At 44.1% G+C, this 18,062-nt stretch overlaps 1 protein-coding gene across 1 annotated transcript in view; it reads left to right on the forward strand.

Annotated features, from left to right (window-relative positions):
- The first annotated feature begins 594 nt into the window (after positions 1-594).
- The window catches only part of LOC309361962 (connector enhancer of kinase suppressor of ras 2-like), a 318,598-nt gene continuing 301,130 nt past the window's right edge, over positions 595-18,062 (forward strand). The window contains exon 1 of the mRNA XM_081897332.1: positions 595-919. Within this exon, the coding sequence (XP_081753458.1) occupies positions 853-919 (67 nt within the window). The 5' untranslated portion in view covers positions 595-852. The remainder of the gene's footprint in view (positions 920-18,062) is intronic.

Consider the following 18,062-nt stretch of genomic DNA (forward strand, 5'->3'; position numbering starts at 1 on the left):
CACTGAGAGGGGCTAATCTGAGATGGTCAAGGGCTACCTTGGTACGGCTCTCAGTCCCGCTCCTGCATGTGACGCTCTGAATTACATGATTATAGATGCCGGTGGTGACATCCTGCATTTGTGTGCATATGAAGACGCTCAGCATTTATTTATTTATTTTGCTGCCAGCTGCCAAACGCTATCATGCTTTCTTTTAATTCTTCAGTGACAGTCAGCATCTTTTGCCACTGAACAGAGACAATCCGCTATCAAGTTCCAGCTAGCAATATCGTTATCTTTGCATTCGTCTTCTCCCACCCCTTGTCTTCCCTCCCTCCCTCCCTCTCCTCTCCTCTCTCATCCGTGATCCCCAGAGCTAGTCAAAAATCCAGCTCTAGAGGCTGGAATAGCAGGGGGAAAGAGGGGAGGCTGGAACAGCTGAAGTGTGCACTGTAATTTCATATTTGTGCCAGCCTAAATAAGTAGATCATTGGGTGTAGAGACTGCCTCTTTCTTTTTTCCCCCTTTTTTTTTCGTAAGTAAGTAGAGACACACTGCACCATTTCCTGATTCAGTGAGCTCTAGAGGGCTGCTGGCTGTGTGCGGCAGGGGAGGTGCTAGAGCTGATCAAGCAGCGTAATTTTATACATTACTGAATCAGTGCAGGGAAAAGCTGGAGGGACAAAGCGTCAGCTCATCTTTGGACTGCATCGTGAAATCCTCCCGCTTTCTCCTCTAGCCATGCTCTGAGAGATCCGTTTCATTTCCCTCACACCCACCCACCCCTCTCTCTTTTTTTCCTTTCCTGCTTCCCATTCCTCTTTTTCTCAATATTTTCCCTCCTCTTCCTCGTGTGAACGATAAAGTGGTCTGATGATGGCCCTCGTTATGGAACCTATTAGCAAGTGGATGCCCAAACAAGTAGTGGATTGGATGAAAGGTAAGAGTATTTCTATATTGCAATCTGCCTCTCTCTCTCTCTCTCTCTCTCTCTCTCTCTCTCTCTCTCTCTCTCTCTCTCTCTCTCCTCTCCCCGCTGGCCTTTCATAACCTGCGCTTTAGGCATGATGCATTGTTGTGATCCCAGCCCCTGCTCCTTCCAATGTGCAGAGTTCTCTCAGTTTTGAAGATCGGTATGCTGTCTCATGCAAGCGAGTTGACTGAGAAAGAGGCACGACTGAATGGAGACAGGCTGTTTTTGGTGTGTGTGTGTGTGTGTGTCTAATTTGACACTCCAAGGCTAAAGTGCCGCTGGAACCTCTTGGCTGAGAGCTGATTGCATGTGTGAGCCCAAACCCTGGCGGGACTGTAGAATGTGCCCGTGCTCTAAGAAGCAGAAGACACCTCCCTCTCCTCATTTAGCCATTGCACAGTGTAATGATCTTATGCCTGGCTGTCTTTAAAAAATGCCCTGATTATCTCTGATGTGTTCGGAACAGGTGACTTGATGCAGTAGGTTGCAGCACTAGTATGCATGCGTGTGTGTGTGTGTGTGTGTGTGTGTGTGTAGATTCAAGCATAGAGCTAGTGATGGGAGGATGACACCCTTGATTCCTGAGCCATGTACAGGTTGCTTAGAGTCTGGGCTCCCCGGCTTTGCTTGTAGCTTCTCTGTATTTTGTGTCGTGCATCCTCCGTGACAATCTCCCCACCACCCGCCCCAGCACTGTGGACAGTGCAGCCCCTGCCATATATGGAGAGTACAACAAGGGAGCAGCAAGGGACACCTGAGAACAACCTTGCAGGAGAAACTCTTCAGGATAACTTGGCAGGAATTACGGATTCCACCCACACGCACCCACACCATACATTGTGTAGTGACCACCACCATACAAGCCCATGTTTTCTATCTGGAAACTCAGTGTATGGTATCAGTAGGCATTAATTTGGACAGGAGGCACTGAAGTACTTTTCTGAACACAATGAATCTTGTTTCTTTTTTTCCTGAGTAAGGAGGGGTGTGTGTGCAAGCAATAGTATGTATCTGTGGAGACCTACATTGCGAGAAAGGGCTGGCCTTAAGGAGCAAGCTAAGTACTCACGTTTTCTGCTTTACAAAATGAACTCTGGTGAAACATTTTCTTTGTGATGTAGGAACACACGGTAACAAGCAATATACTTCTATTCATATATGCATATACAATACACAGGCCTTCATTATATTGATCTGTGTGTGTGTGTGTGTGTGTGTGTGTGTGTGTGTGTGTGTGCATATCTGCATGTAGTATTATACTGGAGGGCCATCACCTTTTCCTTTTAAAATTCCTTTACTATTAAACCAGACATTGGTTTGTATGCAATTAATATAGCCCTGATCTCCAAAAGAGATGTACAAAATATGATACACAATATAATTCAGTTCAATATATGGTCCAAGTTGGAGTCCAAAACTGTTTATATTTCATGACATGATTCTACATGGTTATGCATAGGGACAATTTCTGAGTTGTGTGGAATGTACTCCCTGCTTCTACTCTGCAAAACTGCCACTATTCATACACACAACAGTTTTGTGCAACTCTTCTTGCCAAGCAGGATAGTATGTGTTGTGCTATTACACACCTGTACACTTAACATAAGCCCTCGTATTGGTGGGTAACAGCTGAAGAATCCAAAAACTTGGCTTCTCAAGAATCCATTTCTTGACCCTCATGGAGGGGGGTCATCATTCCAATATGACTAAGCCAGGAAAAGTCTTGAAATTAACAGGATCTTGGGACACCACTGAAATAGAGCACTGGTGTCTAAGAGGGAAGAATCCTGCTGTTTAGATAGCTTTGTTACTGTATTCAAAGGGTTTGTGGGTGTAGTGAAAATTTTACATTTCCAAAACGCAGGTGATGTGATGGGTCACAACACTACTGGAGGCATGGTTTTCTAAATAAATAAATAAAAATTAATAATAGTACTTGTTGCTGGATTCCAGATAGATATTGGTTTTATATTTACAACATAGCTGAGAAAGAAAATCCACCACCAGTGGAATGAGCACTTTTCTCATCCTCTATGTGTGCAAACAGTTTTTTTGGAATGACAAATAAGGACACAACTCTTACTTATCCCAAACACTTAGGATTTAATCAGACAAAGTATGATTAAAATGATGATTAAAAGTATGATAGCAGAGTCCCCGTGTTTGGATGCAGATTGTGCCAAATTTATGTGATGCAAGAGGAATTTGGGGGTGAAAAATGCTGTGCAGGAGCGTGCTGAGATCCTGCCTGTCAACTCTTTTCCTTCCAGCTCCAAACCTGCTCCCCCTATTCTCCAAGTCAAAGTTGCAGCAGGAGAAAAATGCTTAGGGGGAATTCTCTCTCTGTCTCTCTCTCTCTTTCTCTCTCTCTCTTTCTCTCTCTCTCTCTCTCTCTCTCTCTCTCTCTCTCTCTCTCTCTCTCTGTGTGTGTGTGTGTGTAAGTAAGGATTAAATAGCCCCCTTCCCCACCACTTCATAAAAATTTAGCAGTTTACCAGTTTTAACACATGCGTCTGCCACCATTGCATCAAGTTTGACCCAAGTTGCTTGCTAAAACATTCTATGGTGCGCTTATAGATCTTCTGTGTCTTTATCTCTTTGCACATCGTGATATAACAAATGCAAGGGGATTCCTTTCAGCATTATGGGCTATTATTTCAAAATGAAATTTTGCATGATGAAACTGGAGCGTGTGTTGCAGCAGACAGGACTTTCCTTCAGTAGGGGGCTTTCTGAGTGCACACAGACATGTAGGCTTCATTTACACACACAAAAGCCCCCTATTGCTCTTGCTACCAACAAAGGATTAGATTTTTCCTTTAGCATTTGCTCCATACCAATGAACAGATATAATAGCATGAGCTATGCAGCCAAACAAGAGAAAAAGGTTCATTAAATATTATCTTGCAGCTAAAATGTTAAGTGTGGCCACTTGAGGACTTGCCCAAATTAGGGCAGAGCTGAAGCTGCTTATCATATTTTGCATGAGGCTCAAAAATCGCCCTCAGTAGCATTGTCTTGTAGCCAAAACTGATTGGTTGTGCTGACCTGCCTGACTTTATTTAGAGGTGTCTGGCAATGCCACCACTATGTTAAGACACAGCATCACAATAACTTCCCATTTACTATGCGATTCCAGATTGGGGGCATCACCCATATGATTCAGGAAGGAAGGAAGAGGAAGCAGCAGCAGCAGCCAAATAGTACTCAGAAAAGTGTAAATATTTGCAGAATCTGAGCCTTGTTTGCAGGCGGGGGAGGGGGGTGCTACTCTGCCAAAACTGCTAGTTTTCAGAAAATCAAAACTGGTGAATATTCTATGGAGCTCAGTGCAGATGCACACACTTGTTTTCCTCAATTGCAATCTTACTCCAAGGAAGCAAATGAGTCTTGACAGTATTTAGGATTCAGGTTTGACATGACACTCCTCTATGGGAGTTTCTTTGATTCAGCACCCAGGATGTTCTTGTTCTGGGAAATCTGTTTAGCTTCTTCTTTATAGGCTTCCCATGTGTATCTGTAGACTCTTCTGTTTCAGGAGGCTTTCAACCAGATCCCACCATGCCACACCCCCTTTGCTCCTTTCAGGATAGCTTAGTTGCAGAGCACCTCCTTTGCCTGGCAGAATGGAGGGATAGGGGAGAAATCTGATTCTGTTCTCATTTCAGTATGAACTTACCTAGTTTGCTCTTTTTTTAAAAAAAAAAAATCAAATCCCAAACTGAAACATCCATCATTAGAAATTTGCACTTTTCTGAGTTTTGCACTCCAGTTCTTCCACCAAGCAATGTATAGAACAATCCGTATACTCAGGTAAAATGTGCAACAAAAGGTACATATTGAAGGAACTAGCATTTAAAATCCATTATACATTTGCAAAAGTGTGCATATTAGGTAAAACTGCACACAAAAATGCACATCTTAGAACTAATTTACACTAAAATGCTGGTTTATTTTCATAACACACACACACACACACTGATGTGGAATTTTAGAGAACTGAGCTAAATGCAGGAAAAATGAGGAACTGAGCATCTATTCAGCATATCCAGTTTAAAAAAGAAGCCAGTGACAGGGGATGGAAATGTATCTCCTTGCATCTCCAGGTGTTGCTGAACTACAACTCCCATCATTCCCAGCCAGTTTAGCCAATGGTAAGGGATGATGGGGACCCAACATAGAAGAGCATTGCAGTAGACAACACTGGGCTAGAGAGACAAGTGGTCTGCCCTGGTATTAAGGCAGCTTACAATGTTCCTCCTCAGTGTAAGTTCGTTTGCTTTTTTTAATTTACTACTGTATCTTTCATTGTGTTTTTTAAAACTGCTGTATTGTATATATTGCTTTTAAATTTATGGTGTTAGCTGCCCTGAGCATTTTGCTCTGGAGTGGAAAGGTAGGATAATAGATAATTGCCAACATAAATAAAATGCCTGTGTATACGGCTGCTGTTAAAAAGCATGGAAAACAGGGCTAGTGGAAGAGAGAAAGGAAAGTTGTCAATCCATGTCCACTAGTATTGCGTGCACCTCTGAGGGGTCCATGGCTTATAGAGCAAAGTGGTGGTGGTGGTAAGGTAAAAAAGGTAAAGGTACAGGACCCCTGACAGTTGCACAGCCCCCCCCCCGCAACTAATTCAAGTTCTACATTTTGCAAACCTGCTCAGATAGCCAAATAATGAGGCTTCCTCATTTCTCTCTGTTGAGACTTCATTCAGGTTAGAATTAACTAGTGTGAACTCATTCAGCTTTCCAAAATTTATGTCTTCTTGCAGTGCATTCTACTTATAGTAGAGACCCATCTTTGAATTCTCCTTGTCTCTTTGAATCCTAGTCCAGTGAGCAGTTCAAGCTTTGTTCAGCTTGTAAGTCTAATCCATGGGTTGGCAACCTAAGGCCCCGGGGCCGGATCCAGCCCGATAGCCTTCTAAATCCGGCCCACGGACAGTCTGGGAATCATGGGATCCAAGTACCCCCAAAAAGCATGTTCTCCAATATCAGCCATCTCAGACCCTATGATCAGCAGCAAGGCCTTGTTGGTGGTGGTGTCACCAAGTGCTGCCCAGTTCACCCTGACCTGCGAAAAGGGTTTTAAAGTGGTGGTTCCCCATTTGTGGGATGCCCTCCATTGTGAAGTGCATCTCTCCACCCCCTTTTCAGAAAGAATTTTAAACCAGTGTTGTTTCCCCAGGCATTCAATGATTGAACATTTCTGTTCCTAGCACCTTGAAAGTATTATCTGTGCAAGTATGTGATTGTGTTTGGTCAGTTTTGGATAGGTTGTTTCATTATTATTTTCTTACTTTATTGTTGGTGTGTTTGCCGCTTCCCTGGGCATCTTTGGGAGGCAAGGTGGGATATAAATGCAATAAATGAATAAACAAGCAAACAAACTGAGATGAAATGTGACTTAAACAAGGGATTTCACCAGTCAGAGGACAGAGGTGGGTGTGGATTCCATGATAAGGTGGCTGCAGATTCACCATGCTGTATTAAAAAATAAGAGATGTTAGCATCATCATCAATTTATTAATTACCATTCACACAATTGCTTCAAGGTGATACACAATTAAAAATGGCAAAACAACAACAGTTAAAAAAACACACACGCACCCAAAAACAGCTGATACATTTAAAACAAAGCTAAAGAAATGCAAAATAGACACTCATAGCAAAGACTTGATCTCCGGTTGCGAAAACCTGTTGGGTGGCGGAAATTGCCTTCAGTTGTTTCGGGAAAGCGCAGACAGTGTGCACCTGCTGTATCCCAGCAAGAAAGCTATTCCAAAAAACAGAGGTAACCACCCTAAAAGGCCTGCTCCAAATTTCTTCAAAGTGGGCTTCTGAGATCTTTGGAACTTGCCGTAGATAATTAATGTTCACATATAAGCCTATTCCAGGGCAGGAACTGGCAAGAGTTGGCAGCTAAATGTATTGCATATTCATTTTACACACACACACACACACCTTCTCAAAGCTTCAGGCCTCCCATAGAGCAACAGAAGCATTGAAGAAGACAATAGCAATGGGCAGGAACATGGTGGGTGGTCTGGCTCCTCAGAGGCACAAAGGGCAGCCTAGATTGCCCATCTTTGCATCATACCCCTGCCCACAATTTATTTATTTTTTTAAAAAATGCATTGCACAAACACACACACACACACATGGGAGGACACATATCTGCATAACATCTGCATGTACTAATTAATATGTATACACACCAATGGGCAGTAGATAAATTTAATTGAACTGGACTGATTTGAATTAAAATGTACAGATGCCAAGTTAGAAATGGTTACCATAATTTAGACCTGAGCTTGACTTCCTGGACACCCACTGCTAGAAAGAGTAGATCAGTTTGGCCAAGGGTTTGACAGTAAAAGGCAACTTAATATGTTCTCATAACCAGTGTGTCATACATAAGACTCCTGGTTTGAGCCCCATGGCCACTCAATAGAGTATTCTTTCTATTTTCCTTTTGATTCCCTGGGCATCTGAGAATCAACAAATAGGGCACATGCACCCCCCTTATATATGTCTTACAAACACCCTCTGGTTTCCACATTGCAGATGCCCTGCAAAGCTTGTGAGATACAGTGGTACCTCAAGTTACAGACACTTCAGGTTACAGACGCTTCAGGTTACAGACTCCAACAACCCAGAAATAGTACCTCGGGTTAAGAACTTTGCTTCAGGATGAGAACAGAAATCGTGCAGCGGTGGCGCAGTGGCAGCAGGAGGCCCCATTAGCTAATGTGGTACCTCAGGTTAAGAACAGTTTCAGGTTAAGAACGGACCTCCAGAATGAATTAAGTTCTTAACCCGAAGCACCACTGTACTTTGAGAAATTGTATTTTTTAAAGGCTCCTTCTATACAACTTGTTTCTGAGATTCAAAATAGCTTTGTACTACTGTATGTGCCTTTGTATGCACAGAGCAAGCAAAATGACGGGGAAGTTTCAGCAGGTGCACTTGCAGGAGTAGTTGTGACTTGCACAGGAGGTAGGTACAGGGGACCCTGGGGTTAGAAGAAGAACAAAACTGATCCCTAAAAAGTGGAGAGGGCAAGAACCCCAAAACAGCAATGACGACTTGAGCATGTTCAGCTTCCAAGGGATGCTGATTAAGACCCCATCTGCACTGTACATTTAAAGCAGTGTTCTACTTTAAATAGTCATGGCTTTCCCCCAAAGAATCCTGGGAACTGTAGTTTGTTATGGGTGGCAAGAGTTGTTAGGAGGAGACTGCTAGTCCCCTCACAGAACAATCCCTGGGGAAAGGCCGTTAGTTAAACCACGCTGGGGGTTTTGATTATGTAAGGGGAACAGGTGTATTGTAACCAGTGGCGTAGCTTGGGGGGTGCAGGGGGGGCCGGCCGCACCGGGCGCAACATCTGGGGGTTAGGGTTAGGGGGCGCAAATCCATGGGTTAGGGGTGCAAATCCACGGGTTAGGGGGCAAAAATTACTTGCCTTGCCCCGGGTGCTGACAACCCACGCTACGCCACTGATTGTAACAACTCACAACACCCTTAGCAAACTACAATTACTATGATTATTTGGGGGAAGCCATGACTGTAACAGTGATAAGATACAGTGGTACCTTGGTTCTCGAACTTAATCCATACCGGGAGTCCGTTCAACTCCCGAAACCATTCGAAAACCAAGGCACGGCTTCCAATTGCTTGCAGGAGCTTCCTACACTCAAGCAGAAGCTGCACTGAAGAAGAAGAGTTTGGATTTGATATCCCGCTTTATCACTACCCGAAGGAGTCTCAAAGCGGCTAACATTCTCCTTTCCCTTCCTCCCCCACAACAAACACTCTGTGAGGTGAGTGGGGCTGAGAGACTTCAAAGAAGTGTGACTGGCCCAAGGTCACCCAGCAGCTGCATGTGGAGGAGCAGAGACGCGAACCCAGTTCCCCAGATTACAAGTCCACCGCTCTTAACCACTACACCACACTGGCTCTCTCTGTATGTTCGGCTTCTGAAAAATGTTCACAAACTGGAACAGTCACTTCTTGTTTGCAGCGTTCGGGAGCCAATTTGTTCAGGAGTCAAGCCGTTCGATAACCAAGGTAGCACTGTACTGGTTTAAACATATGGGGCAGATGGGGCCTGATTCATACCTCCCACAACAGCATGCAAATTGAAATTCAGTGAACTGTCATTTGCTAAGGGTGCTGTTGTGATCGGGTTCTGCTTTGGGGCTCCCTAGAGGCCTCTGGTTGCCCATGGTGAGAATAGAATTCTGAACTAGATGGGCCAGCACAGTGTTTCCTAGGTTCTTAAGATATATTCTGTAGCTGTTCTGTTGCATTTGCTGATCATGTGAGATGGCAAAGTGCACTTTGATCTTCTGTCTGCCCCCCAGGGGGTCGAGGAGTTATAGTCTAACAATCTGCAATTTCCCAATTCCCACTGTGCAGCTGGAGGGAGTATGCTGGCATTTTAGCTTAGAAAGAAATCCCTGTTTGCCGTGCAACCTCGTGAAGAACATAGCATAAGAACTTGAGCCTGCTGGGTCAGTCCAGCATCCTCTTCCCAAAGTGGCCAACCAGGTGCCTGTGGGAAGCCCTAAAGCTGTTCTGTTCCCACCTGAAGTTTCCAGCAACTGGTATCCAGAAGCATTACTGTCTCTATGGAGGCAGCACATAGGCATCATGGCTAATAGCCGCCAATAGTCCTCTCCTCCATGAATCTGCTGAAACCATGTGACCATCACTGCCCCCTGTGGGAGTGAGCTCCCTAGTTTAGCTATGTGCTGCAGATAGTAACTGTTCCACAAGGTTTGCACCTCTATTCAGCAAAACCACAAATTTTCTTGGAAGGGCCATAGCACAATGGCAGAGTCTCTGCTTTTCATGGAGAAAGTCACAGGGTCAGTGACAGGCATCTCCAGGTAAACCCCCTGCCTCAAACCCAAGAGAGCTGCTGCCAGCCTGTGCAGGCAGCAAAGAGCTAGATGGACCAAGAGTCTGGCTCGGTATAAGGCAGCTTCCTATGCTCATCGCATTTTTATATCTATATAAATACATGCACACAGATGGTAACTGCGCCCCCCCCCCAAAAAAATGTTCTTTGCCATCAAGTAGCACTTGAAGTGAAATACTGCAGAATAAAATGACAGCTAACTATTAAACAATGTTTTAAATTGAAACCACCGGAAAATCAGGGCCAAATCAGGCACAGAGTTATATGCATCTTTGTATCTCAGATGCAGATTTTTTCAAAATGCAAATAGCTTCAGCTGGCGTGGTGGTGGAGGGGTCTGATAATCAGCAATATCAGAGCAATCACAGAAGGGAAATTCTTGGAGCCATTGCAGCAGTTCTGAGGACAACCCTTCTTCTGAAACCATTATTTGTTGCAGGGAGGGGTTGGGAATCCCCCACAATAGACCTCTGGAATTCCAGCCCCTACCCAGATTGTGGCAGCATCCTGTCTGCTTCCAGTAATACATGCTTACTGTTAAATGAAAGGTATAAGTGTTGTTGCTGCGTTTATTTTAGAATCACAGTTGCAAAATTTCATTGAGAATTGTGAGCAGCCAATTTTTGTTTTCCTTCCGATGTGTTTCTTTTGCAGTCAAGAGAGCACCATATGTGTACAAATGAATGGTTCTGTGTGTGACATCACAGTGTTTCAAGTTAAACAGCAACAAAATCAGTTGTGGTTCTCGGCAGCCTGCAAGGTGATTAAACAGCTGTGTGTGCACGTAAATATATAAGATCAGCTCCTTCTTAAATGCACCTTTTAAAGTAATAGCCTCATATGGAGTCATTTATTCCAAGTCCTGCTGATTGATAGCAGTGTTTTGCCTGCCAAAAGCTCTGGAGGTTCCAGTGATAATGAATGCTCAGCTATAAATGCCCCATTTCACAAATGCAAGACCCAGTTTCTCACCCTCATTCCTAATTCTACCTCCCCTCCTTTCTCAGCCAGGCTGCAGCCACCAAGAAGAAAAATACAAGCAAATTCAGTTGGTAAATTGATTAACCATGTTGCATTGATCCTTGCCCAGAATAATTACATGTTCTCAGCAGAAGGGTTTTCCTTAGTACGTAATTCCCTGGTTCCAATAGGGTTCATAAAAAGGGGGGGGTAGAAGGATGGGAGCAGGGAGCAAAGATGCTGATGACGTGAATGGGCTTGTTAACATTCACCTCATGCAGCTTCTGGCAATCCCTTCTTCAGTCTCTCTCCTTTGCCTCTCATTAAGTCACTACCTGCTTTGTAGCAATGTGTCATGGAAAGGGAGTCTCCGAGATTTGCAGAACGCAGTGCATAAAAATGGTAATGCACCACGGAATGCCAGACTAGGAATGGGGCAGAAATTCAGTCCACTTCACATTTTAAAGGGGAACCTACCTGCTTCACTCTTCCGGAATCAATAAGCAAACTGAAACATAGCCACCCTCCAAAATCTGCACTTTTCTGAATTTTCAAATGCAGTTCTCTAGCCCAGTGATGTGTAAAAAAATGGCGCAGCTGGAGTAGAGTTTGCATTATTGTGCACATACTAGTGAAAATAATGAACACAAATGCTCTGCAAAATAGTGAATATTAGGAGAAAGTGCATACCTAGGACCTCAGGAAGCTGCCTTATACTGAGTCAGATTGCTGGTTTGTCTAGCTCAGTATTGTGTACACTGACTGCCAATGGCTCGCCATGATTTCAGACAGGAGTCTGAACTGGAGATGCTGGGGATTGAACCTGGGATCGTCTGAATGCAAGGCAGTTGCTCTGTCATTGAGCTACGGCCCTTCCCCAGGCATATGTTAGGAGAAATGCTGGTGAATTTTCATGACATCTATCTATCTATCTATCTATCTATCTATCTGGCAAACCACTGTGGAGAACTGAACTGATAATTGGAAAAAAGGAGATTCTGGGAGAAACCAAAATTGACATATTTGCCCCTTCCTGCACCAGAGCACATTATACCATATTCTCGCCAAGCGGCTTTGTACCTGTTATTAGTTCTTTCCACATTTAATCCTCTCATATGCACTGTGCCATTTCTGTTTACTGAGAGCATATTCACATGAGAGACCTAAAACAGCTTAATTGTCATTCCCGTTTTCCAGGGAATCCTGGGAATTGTATGCTTTTGGGGGGAGAAGATGGGTAGGGATATCTTAACAGCATCTCACTGAACTACAATACCCAAGGTTCTCTGGAGGTAATCCCATGACCTATAAAAGTGGTATATTGGTTTTAGACCAGTTGGAGATTATTATCTAAGCCCTTAGCTGCACTGCCCAACATATATTGATGCTGGTAGTGTAGCTAGGAGTGAGATAAGCAGTTCCTAATTGGAGATGGTTATCATGATCGGTTCTCCTGAGATAATTATTCTTTAAATGTGCACTAAAGAAAATTGAATGCACAGTTGACTGGTTAAGATAGGAGCAGGGAGTGACACCTCTGTATAATGAGAACCTGAGAGCTGAACCATACTGGCAGCTTATCAGGTGCCATCTTCTTTTACCTGTGGTTTGTTGGCCTTTTTGAATGTAATGCCCAGCCTCCAAAGGGTTAGGCCTGGACATTTTCGAGCCTGAAACAGAAAATCCAAATAGCAACTCCATCTCTAAAATATAACAATAAATAAGGCCTCTGGGAGCTCCTGGTGACAGCATGCAAAGCTATGAACTGTCTATCCCCCTCCCCCCATAATTACCCATAATGCACCGGCATAGCACTGCTCTAGTCTAGAACCACATGCCACATGGGTGGGGCCAGAGGCAAAAGTGGGTGGAGCAACAAATGCAAATTTTGCCTGTGTACAGCATGCTCGTTTTCACATACTCTTGCACGGACCTCTCTCAGTTCTCCATCAAGGAAAGCTAGAGTCATTATCAGAGTTCATGGACACCTTTCAGCCAGGCACAAACACTCAAGAAAAGTGTGAAGCAAGTCTGGTGCAGGGTGTGGCTGGGGAGGATCTATGCAAGTCTAGCTTAAACATCAGGAACCATAAAAGGGAGAGAAGAGACCTTAAAGTTGTCCATCAGCTATGAGAGCCTGGACAGCAGACACGTAGGTACACAGGTGATCTAGCTGCATCCCATCATGGTGAGATGTACTGAATATCTGTGTACATTACAGTAATTATTTTGAATCAGGCATCTATACACATAAGATAGTGTATTCAAATTCCATGCAAATCTGCACCAACTTTTTATCTCTTATTCGGTGATGTGAACGAGGGCAATTACGGTAAAATAAGTATTGCAGTAGCACACCTCAAGTCTTTGTAAGAAGACATATCTGAAAGTTAAACAAGTCAATTCATGCCTGTGAAAGGGGACAGGGGCTGTAGCTCATTGGTGGAGAATGTATGCTTCATGCAGGTCCTCCCTGTTTCAGTTCCTGGCATCTCCAACTAAAGAAGAGATGGGAACCCAAAGGCCCTCCATATATTGCTAGACTACAACTCATCATCCCTGACCATTGGCTGCACTGGCTGGGGCTGATGGAAATTGGACTCCAACAACATCTGGCATGCCACAAATCCCGTGTCCCTGATTTAGAGAATCACATAATAAGTGATGGGAAAGACATCTAGCTGATAACTGCCAGAGTTGGCAGTGATGGACTAAATGAAACAATGTAGAAAGCTGCAAATGACTATGGAAGAGAAGGCTGCAGGCCCTCCAAGTGTCTCTAATTTCCAGGGACAGCCTCAGATTTACAGAAGCTGTCCTGGTTTTATGATTTGATCCCGAAATGTCCTGCTTTTCCTTAAGACGTCCCTAATTTTCATCGGAGAAATGTTGGAGGATATGGGGTTATGTGACTCTGACGCCAATGATACAACCTTTAGAAGTATAGGGAAGTTGTTTTAATGTTTCATGTTTTTATATATGTTGGAAGCCTCCCAGAGTGGCTGGGGCAACCCAGTCAGATGGGTGGGGTATAAATAATAAAATTATTACTGTTATTGAATAGGACGTCCCTGTTTTCATTGGAGAAATGTTGGAAGGTATGAGGCTCTCAATGGCTACCAGCCATAGTAGCTATGCTCTGCCACTACAGCTGGAGGCAGTAACACTTCTGAATACCAGTTCCTGGAAACCTCAGGAGGAAGGAATGCTTTTTTGCTCAAATCCTTGAGGGTTTCCCACGAGCATCTGGTCGGTCACTCTGAGAACAGGTTGCTGGACTAGATGGGCCCATTGGCCTGATCCAGCAAGCTCTTCTTATGTCCTTACATTCAGTGTTCCATCAGGGCAGACCAACCCCACAGCTTTTTCTGTGCAAACATCGTAACCTGGACCCTTAATCAACATTGTCTTATGAGATGATCTGTGAGCAGAGGTGAATTAACCTCCCGTGCTGCAGACAGAGCAAAGAAAATCTTGCACAGGCAGTACTTTGCTTGGCTTTTCTGTCGACAAGGCTGCTTCTACCCCACCTCCCACTGCTTTCCCCCCAAACCTGTGTCTGAATCATAACCAGTACCGTACCTTACAGTAGCACATCTACCTGGTGGGAGAATGTTTTGGCAGGATTATGACAGGCATAGACGGAGGAGCATTCAGCATCTTCAAGCAATACCTGAGCTATTTTTAGGCCTCGTTATTTCCGTGGCAGGGTTTTTAGGAGAGTCTGAGTCTCGGAGGAGGAGCCGGAACCTTAAGTTGAGCAGTCACTGCTGGGCTTGTTAACTGTCTCGAAAAAACATATTCCTCCAAAGCATCATTTAATGCTTGATGCTTATAGCTATCAGTGACAGTGCTTGTGGAAGGATGCAGCCACCCTCCTGCTACCTGCACACCTGCTGCTTCCCTAGACAGGTACAGGGGCAGAGGAGGCTGGGGCTGCAGTGGTGGAGCAATGGGAGCACTAGATTGGCAGTTCTCCCACTAAAATCACATAGCCCTAAACTCTCCCCAGGTCCATCCAGGTAAGTAGCACGGCAGCTCTGCCCCCATAGGATGTGCCACTCCTGGCAGCTGTTTTTACTCTGGGTGGAGCAAAAATCAGGTCTTGGTGTATGTGGTAGCATCACATGAAACAGCACCTGCACAAAGAAGTTCTTTAGAATGTTAAGAAGCTAACTTCTTAACAGGCTCATTGCTTCCCTATTCTGACTAGCAGCAATGCTGCAAGGCATGCTTTTCCCAACCTGGTGCTTTTCAGATGTTGTTGGCCTTCGGATTCCTATGAACTGCAGCCAGCATGGCCAATGGCAGGGCTCATGGGAGGTTCAGTCCAACATATCTGCAGGCTACCAGCTTAGGAGAAGTTGCTCTAAGGTCTCAACAGAGGTCTCTCCCAGCCTTAATAACTGAGATCCTTTAATTAAGAAGACAGGGATCGAATCTGGGACAGTCTACATCCAAGGCATAGGCTGCATCACTGAACTATAAACACTGAACAGTGTAGAGTTGCAATCTGTGCCCCAGATCAGGTGCATCTTACCTAAATACAAATGCACAACACAGGATCATAGGAAGGTATCTTGATACTGAATCAGACTATAACTATTACTATCATTATTACTTATTAAATGTGTATACTGCCTTTATCTGTAGATCTCAGGGCGGTTCACAACATAAACTTACAATATAAAAAATACAGAATACATAATAAAAACAAAAACAAACCAATAATCTCCCCACCCTCCCACAACACATTTAAAGGGGAATCAGATGTCAATCATCCAAAAGCCTGGTTGAAGAGGTATAATGAAGGCTCCAGCCAAACCTCCCTGGAAGAGCATTCCACAAATGGGGAGCCATTGCAGAAAAGGCCTGTTGTCATGTTGCCACACTCTGGATGTCTTGTGAAGAAGGCACACGAAGAAGGGCCTCAGAGAATGATCTCAGGGTCTGGGTGGGTTCATATGGGAAGAGGTGGTCCTTGAGGTATTGCAGTCCTGAGCCGTTTAAGGCTTTATAGGCCAAAATCAGAACTTTGAATTGGGCCAGGGAATCAATTGGCAGCCACTGAAAAATGATGATAGGCTGACCCAAAGTCATCCAATGAGCTTCAGCGGAGATTTAAACCTGGGTCTCCCCCATTCTTAGATGCTCCTCAGTTCTCAGACAACGCTTCCAAGAGAGGCCTATCATCTGTCATGTAGGATGCATGGCCACCCTCTTCCTAGGCAAAAGAGAGAGAGAGAGAGAGAGAGAGAGAGAGAGAGAGAGAGAGAGAGAGAGAGAGAGGAGAGAATTAGGAGGGAATTTGAGGCTGTGATGTGCTTAAAGAGTTCAGTGGTTGACTGATTAAACTTTAATGGCACGGCTGGGACTATGTTCTGTCTCCCCCAAATCTCAGAGTCTTCTCCAAGCTCACAAAGAAAAAAGGATCAGCAGCTACACCCTTTGTTTAATCCCTCCGAATTAGCAAAGGCAGGGACCTATAATTGCTAGGAGCCTAGTAATCTTCCCTTGCTTGGTCAACAAAGCAGGGCATTTTCCCTGTTACCTAGACCTAACAATTCTGCATTTCCAATACCAGAAAGATGAGGTTCAACCAAAACACGCAGGCCTCTGTGAGTTTACTTGTTCCACTGTGTCCAACAAGTCTTACAACTAAGGAAATCCACAGAGAATTAAAGGCTTACTGTGCAATCTATTTATCCTAAAGTACATATTTTATAAACAGTTTTTCCTAGTATTTTTGCAAGCCATTTCACCCTGAGAGAATGCATTTTATATGTTATTTTCACTGATATACTCCATTTTGTACACATTATTTGGTTGGAGAACTGCACTGCAAAATTTGGAAAAGTATAAATTTCGAAGGAGAGCTGTGCTTCTGACTGATTATTAGCTTGGAAAGCGTGAATTTGGGAAGGTTGCATTGAAATGTGATCTAAACAAACTTCTCCCCATCCTCACTCTGGTGCAAGTCCTATTGAACTCAGTGGGGCTTACTCCCAGGTAACTGAGGTTAGGAAAGCAGCCTTCAGACTCATCCAAACTTGCGCTCATCCCATGTTTTATTCCACTTGCCTCGCCACTTTCATCCAGGAAAACACACTGTTTACCACTGAATTGGAACAAACACCAATTGAGTTTTCTGTGGATTTATGTTTGTTCCGATTCAGCGGTAAACAGCAGGTTTTCGTGAGGAGAGCGGTGGAGCAAATGAAAATCCTCTCTGACCCATGCCTAGGAAGCATGGGGTAAGCAAAAGTGTCTTAGTTCTCTTACCAAAACCGAGCATCATCCTTCCAAAAGAAGCCCACATCTCTGGTAAAATGGCATGCATACCATTTTGCTTGCTTGAGAGAACCACACAGCTGCAGGGAGAACAAGCAGAAAGCAGCTCTTTTGCTCTCGTGTTTAATGACGCTGTGTTAAAATGGAGTTCCTGCTGTAGTCATCACTAAGTCCTGGAATAATAGATAACAGAAAATAGGCCTTGTGTGCCCAGAATATGTTCACTGGGCTTTAGGGCAGTCATAACAGCTTCATTAGGAAGGCAACCTACAAGCCCAGAACCTTTGGAAGGTATGTTATTAGGTGCCAAAAACTCTTCCATGGCATAGCACAGGGCCACCAATTCTTTTAACCCAGCAATCTGAGCTTGTTCACTTCAACAGGCAATGAAGTCTGTGGCATGTTTATCAGTAACCAGCTTTGACTCTGCATAAATTGCCCCTGAGAACATGTGTCATTGAAAGAGCCAGCAAAATGCTGACAAGGATTCTCAGGCTAACAGCTAGAGACGCAGAAGTGACAGTTGCATCATACTGCTCCTTCTGACACGTGGAGCTTTTTTTGTTTGCCTGCTTTGTTTAGGGGTTTCTGCTTTCTTCAGCAGTTAGAGAAAATTGCTGGTGCGCATCTGTTTGCAGGGGTAGGGGAGAGTCCATCCCACAGACAGAAATGAGATTTAATTTTGGATTCAAATGGGGAAGTTTATGGCGGGATGCACGAGGCTGATAATGGCAATAAGACCAGGATTTTAGGTTCCTGACAGGAATCGTTCTGGGAACTTCAAACTAAGGTTTGTTCAGTCTGCGTTTTAAAGCCTAATTTACACCTCTGCAGATCCAAATGCCCTTTGGATTTTGCCCTTCTCTGAATTTTGTTCTCGGCTCAAAAAGTCTACCAACATACATTTTAAATGTGGGCTTTAGAATAA

This window comes from Podarcis melisellensis (assembly GCF_964234715.1).
Source record: "Podarcis melisellensis genome assembly, chromosome: Z".
NCBI classification, from domain to species: Eukaryota; Metazoa; Chordata; class Lepidosauria; order Squamata; family Lacertidae; genus Podarcis; species Podarcis melisellensis.